The sequence below is a fragment of the Podarcis muralis genome, chromosome 5, assembly GCF_964188315.1.
Source record: "Podarcis muralis chromosome 5, rPodMur119.hap1.1, whole genome shotgun sequence".
Lineage (NCBI taxonomy): Eukaryota > Metazoa > Chordata > Lepidosauria > Squamata > Lacertidae > Podarcis > Podarcis muralis.
Genome location: NC_135659.1, coordinates 97147306 through 97164914, shown reverse-complemented (window position 1 = coordinate 97164914; position 17609 = coordinate 97147306). Strand labels below are relative to the sequence as shown.

The 17609-nt window shown below is 46.9% G+C and overlaps 1 protein-coding gene across 1 annotated transcript in view; it reads right to left on the bottom strand.

The window, feature by feature from the left end:
- The window catches only part of LOC114599953 (signal-regulatory protein beta-1-like), a 28823-nt gene extending 12515 nt beyond the window's left edge, over positions 1-16308 (bottom strand). Inside the window, exons 1-4 of the mRNA XM_077929520.1 lie at positions 16173-16308; positions 12330-12671; positions 9659-9814; positions 3479-3646 (exon numbers count right to left, since the gene is read on the bottom strand). Coding sequence (XP_077785646.1) covers positions 3479-3646; positions 9659-9814; positions 12330-12671; positions 16173-16287 — 781 coding nt within the window. The 5' untranslated portion in view covers positions 16288-16308. The remainder of the gene's footprint in view (positions 1-3478; positions 3647-9658; positions 9815-12329; positions 12672-16172) is intronic.
- Between the last annotated feature and the right edge of the window lie 1301 nt (positions 16309-17609).

The window sequence follows — 17609 nt, the reverse complement described above, 5'->3', positions numbered from 1 at the left end:
AGCGGATGGGACGCGGGTGGTGCTGTGGGTTAAACCACAGAGCCTAGGACTTGCAGATCAGAAGGTTGGTGGTTCGAATCCCCGCGACGGGGTGAGCTCCTGTTGCTCGGTCCCTGCTCCTGCCAACCTAGCAGTTCGAAAGCAGTTCAAGATGCAAGTAGATAAATAGGTACCGCTCCAGTGGGAAGGTAAACGGTGTTTCCGTGCGCTGCTCTGGTTCGCCAGAAGCGGCTTAGTCATGCTGGCCACATGACCTGGAAGCTGTACGCTGGCTCCCTCGGCCAGTAAAGCGAGATGAGCGCCACAACCCCAGAGTTGGTCATGACTGGACCTAATGGTCAGGGGTCCCTTTACCTTTAAGGAAAAGCGGGACATTCTGTGATCAAATTAGAAACCAAGAGGGCTTCTGTAAATGTGGGACTGTCCTTGGGAAACAGGGACACTTGGAGGGTCTGATAACAGCATCTTCTTCTTTTTCTCCAGACTTTGGGTTGTGTTAAACATTGTTTGTGTGTGAGTGAAACAGTACACCTAGGCAGTCAAAAAAAATTTTTTTTGGGGGGAGGGCTCAGAAATTATCTCCTAATAATACTTGATTGTAATTTTCTTTCAAGATCAAATCAATATTGTTTGATCCCTTGTCATGGGGCCCCTAAAAGATGTGGGGCCCATAGGTCAGTTCCTGGCTATTTGGAGTTGAACTGTCTTTCACCCATGGGGCAGAGATTCGTTTTCTGCTTCTCCCCCTAGTACCCCCCCCCCCGAGTGCACCTTGAAATCTGCTTCAGAGGGTTAGAGCAGAATTTGGGAGTCCATAAGGGGCAGCAGAAATGGAGGCAGTGAGAGATTTTACTTTCTTGGGCTCCATGATCACTGCAGATGGTGACAGCAGTCACAAAATTAAGAGACGCCTGCTTCTTGGGAGAAAAGCAATGGCAAACCTAGACAGCATCTGAAAAAGCAGAGACATCACCTTGCCGACAAAGGTCCGTATAGTTAAAGCTATGGTTTTCCCAGTAGTGATGTATGGAAGTGAGAGCTGGACCATAAAGAAGGCTGATCGCTGAAGAATTGATGCTTTTGAATTATGGTGCTGGAGGAGACTCTTGAGAGTCCCATGGACTGCAAGAAGATCAAACTTATCTAATCTGAAGGAAATCAGCCCTGAGTGTTCACTGGAAGGACAGATCCTGAAGCTGAGACTCCAATACTTTGGCCACCACATGAGAAGAGAAGACTCCCTGGAAAAGACCCTGATGTTGGGAAAGATTGAGAGCACAAGGAGAAGGGGATGACAGAGGACGAGATGGTTGGATAGTGTTCTCGAAGCTACCAGCATGAGTCTGACCAAACTGCAGGAGGCAGTGGAAGACAGGAGTGCCTGGCGTGCTCTGGTCCAGGGGGTCACGAAGAGTCGGACACGACTAAATGACTAAACAACAACAACAACAACAAAGGAGCAGTGGCAGAAGGAAAGGAAGGTGAAATCTCACTGCATGCGCAGACATCCAGACATACAAGGATGCATTTAATCCAGGGAATGAAAATGGGTAAACAGAGACAAGATGAAGGACAACAAAACCCTGCTCACCTCAATTCTTCTCCAAAGCATTTCTCCAGAGGTGCATGATTTATGCAAGTATTCCAGTTCCAATAGTCATGGCACTCCTACTTCAGACTAGCTGGCAATGATTATTTTTTATTCTCTTTCTATGTTTTTCTTAATTCTCTCTCATTTTAGCAGGCAAAAATTAATGCACCTCAAAAGCTGTTACCAAGTACTGCCAAATACTAACTGCTACCACATGCCTCCTATCTCTCACTACATTTCTGTTATGAAATAGTGTTGCATATGTGTTGAGAATTTAAGGTCTCAAATATATAAATCAAATGTTCATAAATGTACAGGACAAACACATAAATAAGTATATAAACCATGTGTCTGAAACAGGAGAGCAATCCTGAAGCCATTTTGACCCTCCCAGTGACCTCAAATATTTCTGCAAGGAAGAAGGAAATGGGGAAAACCTTCCCATTGCCTCTTTGCTTACAAATCTTGTCTTAAGGGCGTATTTGTGTATGAATAGGGTGAGCCTGTGACCTGGATTCAGGAACTAAGTACGGTATTTAGCATCTCAGAAGGAATGGCCAGGCCGCCCAGGTGAAGCAACCAGTGACCATTATCAGGTATCCTGACAAACAGGATTTCTGTTGGAGACCACCTCCTTCAGTGATGTATGTATGATGTTTTGAGGGGTGGTCTTGAGCTACAGGGAGGGCACTTTCAAAAGTCTATATAAGGGCTTGCGCACCATTGTTCTGAGTCCCTCCTTCGTGTGGTGAGTGAGGCCCCTGTTGCAACAGTTAATAAAGATCAGGCTTACTAGTGCCTTGCTTCTCAATATTCTCTGGTTGGCCTCTGTTATTTTCTCCTACCAATAGGGGACCCACTTAAGGACTCTATACAGGCTCTTGGATACCCCATAAGGGAAAAGAAGCAGTTTTTTCTTATGTCAACATGAAATCTGTTCACAGAGAATAATTGATGGATAATCAGGGTGGGGAATGGTTTCAACTCTAACCACAGTCCTCTAACCTGAATATTTTGTTTGAAAAGCTACAAAGCCGTGATTTAAAAAAGAAGAACAAAGACAAATCTTGCCTTGTGTTTTATTACTTTGTTACATTGAAAGTAGGAATGGGGAACCTATGAGGAAGATCTGAAAATGGGGCGTTCACTGTTGCAAAATTGGGGAAGCATTGCAATTCATCTTCAGAAACAACAGAATCAATGTCCTATGAGAGAACTTATTGCCAAGGCCTGACTTTTCAATGAAATATACAAGTTCAAAACAATGCAGACTCTGGAGACTTTGAGATATGCTTATGAATACTGAAAGGACTGGTCCCTCCAAATTTGCCACCTTTGGTCATGTCCACCACAAGTGCCTATAGCATTATTCTATATTATTATTATTATTATTACTATTATTATTACTTCACAAAAGTTACCCAAAGCTACGTACAAGCACTATTTAAACACTAAAGCCAATTGCAAGAAACACAAGCATTAAAAATCTAGAAAACACATCTCTACAAATGCAAAATGGGTGTAACAGATCCGGCAGCACTAAAAAAGGCCACAAGTACTTAAAACCTTCTATTTCAAGGCCAAAAAGCTCAGGTAAAAAGGGAGAGCACTCCACAAATGTGGAGCCACCACTGAAAAGGCCCCTTATAACACAGGCACTCCCGTAATAGAGGCACACAGAGAAGGACCTCGGCTGACAGCCACAAGTTCCCTATCTTTTCTTGCTACACCGAGGCTCACCAACCTGGTGCCCTCCACAGCCAACTCCCAAAAATATTGGGGGCACCAGAGTGGCAATTTCTGGAAAGTTGTAGGTCATACTAGACTTCACCATACCTAGAAATCTGTGCTAGCCTGCAAGTTCAATGTCTACCTTTAAACACTCACCGAACATTTGCAGGAGAAGGAGCAGCAGCAGAAATGAGTGAGGAGATGCAGAGAAGGAGCGCAAAGCAGCCATCGGGGTGACAGAAAGGAAACGCTTCTGTGCTGTGTCTGAGCTCAACCTTTTTACATCAGATATTGCCTCCGCAGAAGGGAAGAGGAAATGGTTGCCTCATCTAGTTCCCAGCAATCCTGTTTAGATTATTTAAAAGCCCCCAAAATTGCACAAGAGCGGAAGTTGCAGGTCACAGAATCACAGAACTGCGGAGTTGAAAGGGACCCCGCGGTTCATCTAGTCCAGGGGACAGCAACCTTTTCCAGCTGTGGGCTGGTCCACTGTCCCTCAGACCATGTGATGGGCCAGACTATATTTTTTTTTGGGGGGGGGGGGAAATGAATGAATTACTATGCCCCACAAATAACCCAGAGATGCATTTTAAATAAAATCACCCATTCTACTCATGTAAAAACACCAGGCAGGCCCCATAAATAACCCAGAGATGAATTTTAAATGAAAGGACACATTCTACCATAGCTGTCAATTACAGATTTGAAAATAAAGGACCAGCAGCCTTGAAAATAAGGAACCAGCAGCCAAAATAAGGGATTTCAGTCAACCAGTTAAAAGGGACCAGATAATTTGGGAGAGCAGCGCCGGTTTTTAGCCCTTCGTTTCCAGAGGTTGCTGCTCAAGACACCAGCCGATGAAACACTGCAATTAAATAACTACAAGCAGCAACCACTTTTCACGCAAAACAAAGTCCAAGCTACAAAGATGCTGCTGCAGTTCTGTACCTTTTCTCTCGTGCTCCATCTGCAGCTCTCAGTTCCATCAGGTGGGGCGGGAATAGCGCCCGAAGTAAACCAGCAGATCAGACCATCTATGCTAGTCTACCACTACAAATCTATGGGAGAAGCGCTTGCGGTCCTTCCCTGGTAGCCCTTGGAACACCTGCCCGCGCCTCCGCCTCCTCTTCCTCCTCTCTCTGAACTGCTTTCTCTATGGTTGCCCTCGCTCTCCTCTCAAGGCTCCTCATCAATTCATAGACCATACCAGGCTGCCCATCTCATTTGGGTCCTTCGGCGGCGCAGCTGCAGTACAGCCTAGCGAGCGCGGCGGCGTAGGGCAGAGAGGAGGCCCCAGGCAGAGACACTCAGTTCGGCGGCCACGAGGAGGAAGGCAGTGGAAGGGCCCGAGGCTCCCGCCAGTCCCGGCGGGGAGGGGTTCCCGGGGGCCGAGGCTGGTGAGAGGAGGCCAGAGGGGGGCAGGCCGGGAAGCCAAGCAACACAGTTGGAGCCTCCCTCCTCCCTGATTGGCAGGGAGGGAGGGAGAGGAGCTGCTTCCTTTGAAACCCGGGAAATTTAAGGGACATCCATCAATAAGGGACAGCAGCAGGACATGGCGCTGGGATAAGGGACTGTCCCTCCAAATAAGGGACGCTTGACAGCTATGCATTCTACTCATGTAAAAACTGTTAGGATATAGTTCTGTTCCACCTTAAAAGGGTACAGGCATGACTGTTGTGTGTCACATGCTTGTTTCCTTCCAGCACTTGCTGGGAACTTCCGCTTGTATATTGCTTTTGCTTTTAGCTGCTGTTTTGCTGGACACGAAGGGAAGCAGACATGTTTTTTCCTTTGTTCCTGAACTATGCTGAATAAATGCTGTAAATATGCTTACACATTTCTCTGTCCGCCACGTCTGCTGTGAGAAGATTTATTCACTCTGCTGATAGAGCGTAAACGGGTCTCTAAACGTATCTGAGGCTCGTGTCGCTGATTGATGCTGTTCCAAGGGAGACCGGTGATTGTCCGGCTGCCAGCCGGTGGCTGAAGCCAGCTGGAGGCCTGCCTGCTGCCCCCGTCTCCCCGGCAGTATCCCAACAAAAACATGCTGATTCCCGGACTGTCCGTGGGCCGGATTGGGCCGCATCCGGCCCCCGGGCCTTAGGTTGTCTACCCCGATCTAGTCCAACTGCCAGCAATGCAGGAATCTCAGCTAAAGCATCCATGACAGATGGCCATCCAAACTCTGCTTAAAAACCTCCAAAGAATGAGAGTCCACAACTTCCCGAGGGAGACTGATCCACTGTTAAACAACTCTTGCTGTCAGTAAGGTCTTCATGGTGTTTAGTCAGAATCTCCTTTTGTAAATTGAAGCCACTGGTTCGAGTCCTACCTTCCAGAGCAGGAGAAAAAACTGTCAGTTTGCATTTCTTAGTGCAGAAAGTATTGATCTGATGTGTAGAGATCTTTCCTATTCTAATTAATTCAAGAGGGTTCTGGAAGCTTCTCTGTGTGAAAGGAACAAGCAGAAGGTTCATGATGTTTGGGTTATTCCTTCAGAGAAGCTGAGTATAGCTGGTGTGAAATGATTCTGTTATCTGTTCTGTCAAGGTCATGCTGACTATAATAAGAGGCCAGAAGGAGCCTAGGTTTCACTTTCTCTTTCTATCTCTTTTACTCCTGGTGTGGTATTCTGTATACAGTGGTACCTCTGGATACAAACCGGATCCGTTCCAGAGCCCCATTCGCATCCTGAAGCGAACGCAACCCGCATCTGCGCGTGTGCGGGTCGTGTTTCGCCGCTTCCGCGCATGCGCGTGACGTCATTTTGTCCGTCTGCACATGTGCAAGCTGTGAAACCCGGAAGTAACGCATTCCGTTACTTCCGGGTCACTGCGGAGCGCAACCCGAAAGCGCTCAACCTGAAGCAACTTCAACCTGAGGTATGACTGTATAGTGTTAAGTTTTAGTCTTATTATAATTCATTACAGTGGTACCTTGGGTTAAGAACTTAATTCGTTCTTGAGGTCCGTTCTTAACCTGAAACTATTCTTAACCTGAAGCACCACTTTAGCTAATGGGGCCTCCCGCTGCTGCCGCGCCGCCGGAGCACGATTTCTGTTCTCATCCTGAACTAAAGTTCTTAACCCAAGGTACTATTTCTGGGTTAGTGGAGTCTGTAACCTGAAGCGTCTGTAACCTGAAGCATATGTAACCCGAGGTACCACTGTATAAGTTTAAGTTAAGTCTGCTGCAACTGGATTTCTTATAGACAGTGCCAATCCTGAATATATTGGATTTGTGACCATTATGCTCATTTGCCTTCAGTAGCAGCAAAGGACGAAATATTAATTGCCTCTGGTCTATTTTGGGGGGAATCCTGCAACGTGTTTAAGTTGTTACTCTGCTAACTATACATTGGAATCTACGCTTGATCAATATTGAGTAGAATTTCAATGACAAAACCAGCTTGTGCCATCTTCCATGTGACAGCCCTTTAGATGATAGCTATCTTCAATCATATCTCCTCTCAGTCTCCTCTTTTCCGGGCTAAACATACCCAACTCCTTCAACCGTTCCTCATAAGGCTTGGTTTCCCTTGGTCATTGTGTTGTGCAGCTTTGGATTTAAGAGCCACTGAGCATCTCTATCTGAGAGCTCAGTGAAGATGGTGATCTTCAACGAAAGAGGTGAATGCCATGCTAGGGGTCATTGGGAAAGGGATAGAAAACAACAGTACCAATATCTTAATGACGCTGCAGGAAATCTATGGTGACACCGTGCTAGGGATGGAAAATAAAACTGCCAATATTGTCATGCCGTTGTACAAATCTATGATGGCATAATCAAGTCATGGTCTCGAAGACAGCAGGGCATTTATTGTTTGTTTGTACAGCGGTACCTCGGGTTAAGTACTTAATTCATTCCTGAGGTCCATTCTTAACCTGAAACTGTTCTTAACCTGAAGCACCACTTTAGCTAATGGGGCGTCTCGTTGCCACCGCGCCACCAGAACACAGTTTCTGTTCTCATCCTGAAGCAAAGTTCTTAACCCAAGGTAATATTTCTGGGTTAGCGGAGTCTGTAACCTGAAGCGTATGTAACCTGAAGTGTATGTAACCTGAGGTACCACTGTAATAATAATACAGTTGTGCTGGCGCGACAGAGGCAACAGGGATAGCTACAGGCACATGTGGTTGACCCGCCCAAAGGTGGCAACTGTGGGAGAAAATTCATTTCTGAGGGATCAATACAGAGGCTCAAACCAGATTATCAGACTTTAACTGGAATTGTGTTGATGGGAGCATGTGTGGCTAAGGCCACGTTCTGGAAAGACCTCAAGGGAGCTCCTGTAGCACCCTCCTCCCAGAGAGCGTGGCAAATAACCCTCGTGGAGAAATAAACACAAAACCTGAAACTACCCAGAGGAATAAAACACAAGGGGGCATTCACCAGAGAATGGTGGAACTTCATTGTATTCACTAATACACTGGAACAGTGGCGTAGTGTGGGGGGTGCAGGGGGGGCCGGCCGCACCGGGCGCAACATCTGGGGGGCGCGCTCGCTGCCTCCGGAGTCGCCGAAGAGCCTCGGGCGCAGGCTGTAGCAGAGCCCCATGTCTCGCGAAACCGACGAGCTGGCAGCGGCTCGCCGCGGTCCCCGCGCATCAGGGCCGTGGAGGGCGCGCCAGGCAGCCCCTCCTCACAGCCCTGCCGCTGCTGCCGCCGCTGCCGCTGCCGCTGCTGCAGCTGCTGGGCCATGTTGCATTTTCCTTGCCTCTCTGCCCTCCTCCGGGCAAGCGGCGTCGTTTGGGCGGCAGCGCCAGCGGCAACTCACCTCAGATCACCTGACACGGACCTGCCGCCATGGCTACCTTACCGTAAATACCCCAGCCCAGGCAGCAGCAAGAAGAAGCTGGCAGCGGCGGCAGGTTAGGGGTTAGGGGGCGCAAATTACTTGCCTTGCCCCGGGTTAGGGGGCGCAAATTACTTGCCTTGCCCCGGGTTAGGGGTCACAAATTACTTGCCTTGCCCCGGGTGCTGACAACCCACACTACGCTGCTACACCAGAAGATGAAAGGTGCACGCCCGTTTGTGGGATAGTGTAACAAACAACTATATTTATTTGCTTCTTGCTATAATACAACTTGCTTCTACTGCAAGTGAATAACTAGGTTTGCATGGTGCTGTCTGCAGGAAAAAACCACTGAAAGAGTTGATTAAGGTAAAGGGACCCCTCACCATTAGGTCCAGTCGTGACCGACTCTGGGTTTGTGGCGCTCATCTCGCTTTATTGACCGAGGAAGCCGGCGTACAGCTTCTGGGTCATGTGGCCAGCATGACTAGGCCACTTCTGGCAAACCAGAGCAGCGCACGGAAACGCCGTTTACCTTCCCGCCAGAGCGGTACCTATTTATCTACTTGCACTTGGACGTGCTTTCGAACTGCTAGGTTGGCAGGAGCAGGGACCGAGGAATGGGAGCTCACCCCGTCGCGGGGATTTGAACCGCCAACCTTCTGATCAGCAAGTCCTAGGCTCTGTGGTTTAACCCACTGCGCCACCCACGTCCCTTTTATTTATTTGCTTCCTGCTATAATACAGCTTGGAGGGACGCGGGTGGCGCTGTGGGTAAAACCTCAGCGCCTAGGACTTGCCGATCGTCAGGTCGGCGGTTCGAATCCCCGCAGCGGGGTGCGCTCCCGTTGCTCGGTCCCAGGGCCTGCCAACCTAGCAGTTCGAAAGCACCCCCAGGGGCAAGTAGATAAATAGGGACCGCTTACTAGCAGGAAGGTAAACGGCGTTTCTGTGTGCAGCTCTGGCTCGCCAGAGCAGCTTCGTCACGCTGGCCACGTGACTCAGAAGTGTCTTCGGACAGCGCTGGCCCCCAGCCTCTTAAGTGAGATGGGCGCACAACCCTAGAGTCGGACACGACTGGCCCATATGGGCAGGGGTACCTTTACCTTATAATACAGCTTGCCTCTACTGCAAGTGAATAACTAGGTTTGCATGGTGGTGTCTCCAGGAAAACCCCCCTGAAAGAGTTGATTACGTGTTAATAATTTCTGTTGCTTCAGTATAAGGGGCATCAGCTTCTGAAATGCTGGAAAATCACAATAAAGAACCACGGGGTGGGGAATGAAAAATATCCCTGAAAACAGTTTCTAATCCAATGCAGATACACAACAGGATAAACATCTCCAGGGATAAGACTTGTTGAGAAAAGGAGGACTTCAGCGGGCGCAGAAATGGCACTAGGGAGGGTATCTTTATGATACATGATGGAAGGAAGTTTCAAAAGGTAGCTGGCACCATTCCCACATTGTGCAGAGTGGATTCCAAGGTATCCTGGCCCCAGCTTCATAGGTCTTTGTTCACCTTGAGATGTAGACAAGTTCTAGGAAGGTCTCCACCAGCTCCTCTCCCTCTGTTTCTCAGATTTCTCTTGCCACGTTATTTTTTTGAGGAAACGGTATAAGAGGAAAGGGGCGAGAACAATAAGCTTGTTGGCCAGAATAAGCCCAATAAAAAGATCGAAGGACAGCAGAGAATGATCTGCAAGGGAAAAGACAGGAAATTAACCACCAAGAAAAGCTTTGGCCCAACAGCAAGGGGAGCCTCTGTCCGAAGGCTCTGGCAAGGTAATATTCAGAGAATATACAGATCAACTTGTAAGAATCTACACATAGAAATTCATAGCTGATTTGCTCATTTCAAAGTTCAAAAATACCCCGCATGTCATTATTCCTATTAACAGTGCATTATTATTTTTTTAAAAAAAAAACAACCCTGTAATATTCAGAGAACTTACAAAATGTTAAAGGCAGTAAGAGCAATCTGCTCGTTCATAGGGCTGCTATACGTCTGGGTTTTCCTGGTCATATCTGGGATTTATTCTTTTAAAATAGCGCTGAGTGGGGGAGGAATTTCTGGAAAAATGTCTGGGAAAACTGGGACGTGTGGCAACCCATGTCAAAAGGGAAGATTTTTTTTGGCGAATTTCCTTAAAAATAGCTGGAAAACTTAGCTTTTAAAAAACGCTCAACAACTTTTAGCTCAACAACAACTGATTGGAGAGTGTTGGGTGACTGGAAGCTCCTCCCTTCCTGGTGTCCTCCTTATATGGTGTTTTTCTGCAACACTTTGGAGGCTGGCTTTTTGTGAGCCCGAAGTTAGCCTGAACTGCTTTGAATTGACCCAGCTGCTTCAGACCAATCCAAAACTACCTTGAAACTGCAACCTTGGCATTATCAGCACCATGCTCTAACCAGGGGTCAGCAAACTTTTTCAGCAGGGGGCCACTGTCCCTCAGACCTTGTGGGGGCCCGGACTATATTGGGGGGGGGGGAATGAAAGAATTCCTATGCCCCACAAATAACCCAGAGATGCGTTTTTTTATTATTAAAGGTTTTCTTGATTTACAAAAGTGTGTACAATGTGTCTCTCTTGTATTTTTTCCATGTAACATTTTTACAAATCAGTTTCATTTGTTGAGACATTAGAAAGAAAAGCTGGAAAGAGATGGAGGGGGTGGTGGAAGAGGGGTGGGGGTAGGGTCGGGTGGCAATGTTTCTATTTTACTTAATATATGTAGGGTTTGGTGTCAGCGTCACTTGTGCAGGTTCTCTGCTGTTCACTTGTGTTCCTTTGGTGGGGACAGAGGTTGGGGTTGGCCGAGGGTGTGGTTGTTCATTTGTGGTTGGCTGTGGTGGTCTTTGTTTTCGTGTGTGAGTGGGGTGGGTGGGTGTTTTGGATCAGATTAGCCATATTGATTTGTATGCTGTTGGTGGATTTTTATCGTTGTCTTGTTGGGCTGTGTGTGAAGAGATGCGTTTTAAATAAAAGCACACATTCTACTCATGTAAAAACATGCTGATTCCCGGACCATCCGCGGGCCAGACTGAGAAGGCGGTTGGGCTGAATCCGGCCTCCGGGCCTCAGTTTGCCTATCCCTGCTCTAACCAGCTTGATCCAGGGTGACAATCAATAGTAAAAAAGACTCCTTCATCAGCCCCCACTGTGCTTCATCAGAGAGAGATGCTCTTTGCCCCTCTCCCTCTTCCCTCAAATGCCCAAATAATTAACTGATCAATTAGGAAATCAGACCAGGCTGGGGGTGGAGTCAGATCCACCTATTCCCATGGAATAAAGACCCAGGTATGTTGCGCTGTAGGTTAAACCACAGAGCCTAGGGCTTGCCGATCAGAAGGTTGGCGGTTCGAATCCCCGAGACGGGGAGAGCTCCCGTTGCTCGGTCCCGGCTCCTGCCAACCTAGCAGTTCGAAAGCACGTCAAAGTGCAAGTAGATAAATAGGTACCATTCCAGCGGGAAGGTAAACGACATTTCCGTGCACTGCTGTGGTTTGCCAGAAGTGGCTTAGTCATGCTGGCCACATGACCCAGAAGCTGTACGCCGCCTCCCTCAGCCAATAAAGTGAGATGAGCGCTGCAACCCAAGTCATCTGCGACTGGACCTAATGGTCAGGGGTCCCTTTACCTTTATGTTGCAGGCATCCTGAAAGGAGGATTTCTAGGAAGGATAGCCTTAAGAGAACTTGCTAGAGGCGAAACAGGACCACCTGGCCCCTGGGACTCCATTAGGCCACACCCCTTCTTCCTAGGCCACACCTTTATCGGTCCCATGTTGCCCATGGCTTGTGTGTTTCTCCATGGCTGAAATGTGTCCTTGAGCTACAATTGTGCCTCTTACTGGCCTGGTATATTTCACATTTTTATTATTACTTTATTTATTTGCATTTTAAAAGTTATTAGATTTATATACCGCCCGTCATCAAAAGACCTCAGGGAGAACCCCAAGATTACAATACAAGATAAAAGGACAAATAAATAGTTAAACCGGAAGTGACAAAATAATACCCCCCACCCAAAAAAACACACATTTAAAAGGGTTAGAATATTAATCAGAGGAACGTTTTGTGGCTCCATCCACTGTTCTTTCTTTTTTAAGTCTGACCTTCACCAAAGACCTTTGCTCACAATATGGAATTTTTGTACTGAGAGGGCATTTTTTCCTCATTGGAGGCAAAGAGAATTTGAGCAGGGGACTTACCAATCACGGAAACCTCAGTGCCCACTCCTGATTTCAATTCTGTTTCTTGGGCTGCTGCCCTGTACTTGACACAGTAATAGGTCCCAGCATCCTCAGGTCGGATGTTGCTGATGCAGATACTGAAGTCTGTTTGTGATCCAGGAACTACCTTGGTCACGCGTGGGGGAGATGGTCCTCTTCCACTGTAAATGGTGGGCTGGTTTCTGCCCAAGCCCTTGTGCCATTTCATGCCTCCTGGTGGACCATTTCCACTTACTGTACACATCAGAGTGAGGGTCTCTCCTACTGACACACACAAGGGTCCTGGGGGTTGCAGAACTTCAAAATCTTGGCCTTGGGCACCTGCAACAAAATGAATGGCTTGTATCCAACACTGTGTGCGAGTGAAACTGACTTCCACCCATGTGGCAGTGCTCCATTTTCTCCTCTTCTCCTTGCCGCCCCTGAGTGCCCTCAAAATCTGATCCAGGGGGTTAGAGCAGGATTTAAGGGTCCACGAGGGGCTGCAGTGGAAGAAGAGGAAAGCGAAATCCCACTGCATGAGCAGACATCCTCTCACATTTGTTTGTTTGTTTTCCAGTATACCCCCAATAACAGACAAATCAAAACAATAACAATTAATTCCCAACTATACAATTATCAAAATTCCAATCAACTTCCTATTAATACATTTTAGTTAAAGTGGCCCCCTGCACGTTGGTTTGGGCGCATTTCCAATCTTATATCACTGCGTTCCATAATCTTAATTAATTTCAGTTACATTTCAGTTATAATAACAATCCGTTAGTCAACAGCTATATAATTAATGATTTCTGTTCGTGATGTTGCAATATACACGGAACTCAAACTATTATCGTTATTCTCCCCTGCATGTGAAACTGTTAGGTCCATGGAGATACCTTCTGTCCATTTACAGTGTTAGTTGTTTTTGAACGGAGGTGAGGCAGGAATTAATCTGTCTTTCCAACACAGTCTTAAACTTCCCTTCCCCCTTCTTTCTTCATTTCAGATCATGCGCAGTTTCCATTTTTGCCTGTCAATATCAATATTACTCCAACGCCCCTTCCTCACTTGTAAATATCTTTTTATCTTATATCTTATATTCTGGAGAGGGTTGCCGAATCATAAATATATAAAATAGGTAAATCACGGGCTTCCCTCTCTCCGATCGACTCTCACGCCGAAGAAAATCTTATCTCAGTTCAAACCTTTGATCCATGTAGCTGGTATATTCTGCCGTATGTTGTTGCAACCCTTTCCCATCATGCATTGATACTTTAAAGCCAATTAAAAGGCAAATTAAATGGAGAACCTCTGCTTCTTAATGGTGACGTAGGAGGGTTTTCGGCAGGCCAAGTGCTTTTGCACTCAATGCCTCTCGTATTCCATGCTGGAGCAGGAGCCAAGTACCAAGAAGAACTGTGAGTGAAGCAAATTCCCTGGGGGAGAATTTGCAAGGATGATTTATCCTCAGCTATCCTTGTTTTTTGTTTGCTGATGATCCCCCACTATCGTGGGGGCTGCCTGCATTAAGGCAGGCAGGACCGGAAGCCCACAATGATGTATTTAATCCAGGGAATGAAAATGGGGAAACAGAGGCAAGATGAAGGACAACACAGCCCTGCTCACCTCAGTTCTTCTCAAAAGCATTTCACTAGAGGTGCATGATTTATGTAATTATTTCATCTCCAATACACATGGCACTCCTGTTTCAGATTAGCTTGGTAAGAATCATTTTTTACTCCCCTTTTTTCTGTTTTTTAAAATCTCTCTCATTTTAGCAGCTGTTACCAAGTACTGCCAAATACTACTTGCTACTGCATCCCTTCTTTCTCCCAAATAGTGTTCCTTATATTGAGGGAGGTGATAAATACTGCAAATATATTGATGTGAAATGTTCAGGAAATAATTGAATATTCAGATAATAAATCAGCATGAAACCTGTTCATAGAGGATAATTGATTTTGGGGGAGAATCGGGGGGGGGGGGGGTAGGGAATGGTTCCAACTCTAATCACAGTCCTCTAGCGTGGATATTTTGTTTGAAAAGCTGGAAGTCAGTGATAAAAAACAACAACAGAACAAAGACAAAGATATAAATTCTCCCCAATACTGCCTTGTGTTTTATTATTTGTTACATTTAAAGCAGTAATGGGGAACCTAGGGGGAACATTTGGAAACGGGGCATTCAAACCAACTAAATGAGCTTTTCAGGCACAGTAGGAGATAAAAAATTCTGACTTGCAAAATGCAGGAAGTGTTGCAATTCTTCTTCGAAAAGAGGCAGAAGAGAGAATCAATGTCCTCTGAGCCCCCAAATTCTGATTTACATGGAAATGGAAATTCAATAATGCAAACTCTGGAGACTTTGTGATAAGCAAAGTAACTTGACTTACGTCATTAAACACTGGTTTCCCCAAATTTGCCACCTTTGGCCATGTCCACCACAAGTGCCTTTAGCTGCCCCTCTCTCCAGCACATAAATGGAGTATGTTTCAATAACATGTTGCAGAAACACCCTCCCACACACAATAAAACAGTAGCCTGGAGGGCCCTTTAACAAGGAAGAAACAAATAGCACCTTGGATATGAGGAACACATTGGTGCAAAGCAAGACAGAACCCAGTCAGAAGACCGAGTAGGTGGTCACGGGAAAGTCACCCTGCCTGAGATGGCGCTGTTCATCTGGGACAGGCCAGTTTCTAATGTCTCTAAGAGAATTTAAATCAAGCATATAATAAAGGACCATGGCTTTTGAAGGATGCAAGGTCTATTTATGCCGGCTCTCACATCGGGCTCAGCAGTGTTAGGAACCTGCAGGGGTGTCTGCTGTCGGCCCCCAGAGCAGCCTTGCCCCTGCGCGCTATATCCTTGCTTGGCCACTTGCCCTCTTGGACCAAGAAAGGAGGGGCAAGAGTCATTCCCTGTCCAACTTTCAGTGCTTTTTGAATATCTATACTGGGTTCTGTCAATAAGCATCACATGAGCATATATCAGCAATATCTGGAGGATGACGAGTTCCCCATCCCTGGAGGATAGGAGTCCAAAGGAAAGTTCATTTGCTAAGATTTAGGAGGAGGAACTAACAGCTTTGCCCTTCCTTCTACAGAGCATCCCTTACTTTGTCTCACACCATTCTTTATTATTATTATTAAGTCACAAATGTGACCCAAAGCTACATAGAAACACTCTCTAATAGCCAGTGGCGTAGCGTGGGGGGTGCAGGGGGGCTGGCCGCACCGGGCGCAACATCTGGGGGTTAGGGTTAGGGGGCGCGAATCCATGGGTTAGGGGGCGCAAATCCACTGGTTAGGGGGCGCGAATCCATGGGTTAGGGGGCGCAAATCCACGGGTTAGGGGGCGCAAATTATTTGCCTTGCCCCGGGTGCTGACAACCCATGCTACGCCACTGCTAATAGCTCAGATCAATTACGAGAAACACAACCATCAAAAATATCTACAAATACAAGGTGGGTCTTATAGATCCTGTTCCACTAAAAAAAAGCCTGCAAGTACTTGAAACCTTATAACTTCAAGGCCAAAAGCCCAGGTCACAAAGGAGAGCATTCCACAAATGGGGAGCCACCACTAAAAAGGCCCATGCTGTCACAGGCACTCCCGTGATGGAGGCAAACAGAGAAGGACCTTGGATGACCGCTGCAGGTTCCCTATACTTTCTTGCTACACTGAGGCTCACCAACCTAGTGGCGTCCATAGCCAATTCCCATATATCTTGGGGGCACCAGAGTGGCAGATTCTGGAAAGCTATGGGTTATACTGGACTTTACTGTAGCTAAAAACCTGAGCAAGCCTGCAAGTTCAGTGGCTACCTTTAAACACTCACCCAGCATTTGCAGGAGAAGGAGCAGCAGAAATGAACGAGGAGGCCCAGAGAACGATCTTGAGGCAGTCATCAGGAGGGCAGAAAAGAACCCCTTCAGTGCTGTGTCTGGCATCATCTCCTTCCCCGTCAGATGCTGCCTCTGTAGAAGGAAGGGCAAAGCTGTTAGTTCCTCCTCCTCCTATTAAATCTTAGCAAATGAACTTTCCTTTGGACTCCTATCCTCCAGGGATGGGGAACTTGTGGTCCAGATATTGCTGATATATGCTCATGTGATGCTTATTGACAGAACCCAGTATAGATATTCAAATACCACTGAAAGTTGGACAGGGAATGGAAGTTGCGACTCAGTGTGCTTTAGGTTGACACTGGGTTTCAGGACATTGACTGACCAAACCCAAAGAGTTCTCACTAATGGTTCCTCATCATCCTGGAAAAAAGCGACAAGTGGGGTGTTGCCGGCTTCTGTCCTGGGCCCATGTTGTCCAGTGTCTTTATTAATAACATGGATGAAGGAATTGGGGGGATGCTTATCAAATTTGCAGGTGACAGCAAACAGGGAGGGATGGCTAATGCCGCAGAAGACAGAATGTAGATGGCTTAGACCTTCATGGGGGCCCCCATGATATTTATCTACTTGCACTTTTTGGGTGTGCTTTTGAACTGCTAGGTTGGCAGGAGCAGGGACCGAGCAATAGGAGCTCACCCTATCGCGGAGATTCGAACTGCTGAACTTCTGATCAGCTATGGTCTAAACCACTGAGCCTCTTGGGCTACCAATTAGAAGGTCGGTGGTTCGAATCCCCGCAATGAGGTGAGCTCCCGTCGCTCGGCCCCAGTTCCTGCCAATCTAGCAGTGCAAGTAGATAAATAGGTACCGCTCTGACGGGAAGGTAAACAGCATTTCCATGCGCTGCTCTGGTTTCGGTATTCCGTTGCCCCAGAATTAGTCTTAGTCATGCTTAGTCATGCTTAGTCATGCTGGCCACATGACCCGGAAAAACAGTCTGCAGACAAACGCCGGCTCCCTCAGCCTGTAAGGTGAGATGAGTGCAGCAACCCCAGAGTCGTCTGCAACTGGACTTAACTTTCAGGGGTCCTTTACCTTTACCTTTACCTTTACTTTACCCAGATCTTGTTTCTGGTTGTCAAGGGGGGAAAAGCTGTCTAAGGACAAACGCCGGCTCCCTTGGCCTGTAAAACGAGATGAGCGCCACAACCCCAGAAAGGTCTGGGTAACCACTGTTATTTTCTTCAATGGGGTTGTTTTACGACAGTTTGCCACAAATCTTCCATGAATTTGCAGTTTTTGGTATTCACAAGTATTTTTGTGAACTCAGTGTTATTCTTCTAGGGTCTTGACGTCTGTTAAAAGGGGGGCGGGTTACATTGGTCACAGCAGAGCAGCCAACTTAACATGACTCACCTCATTTATGTGCT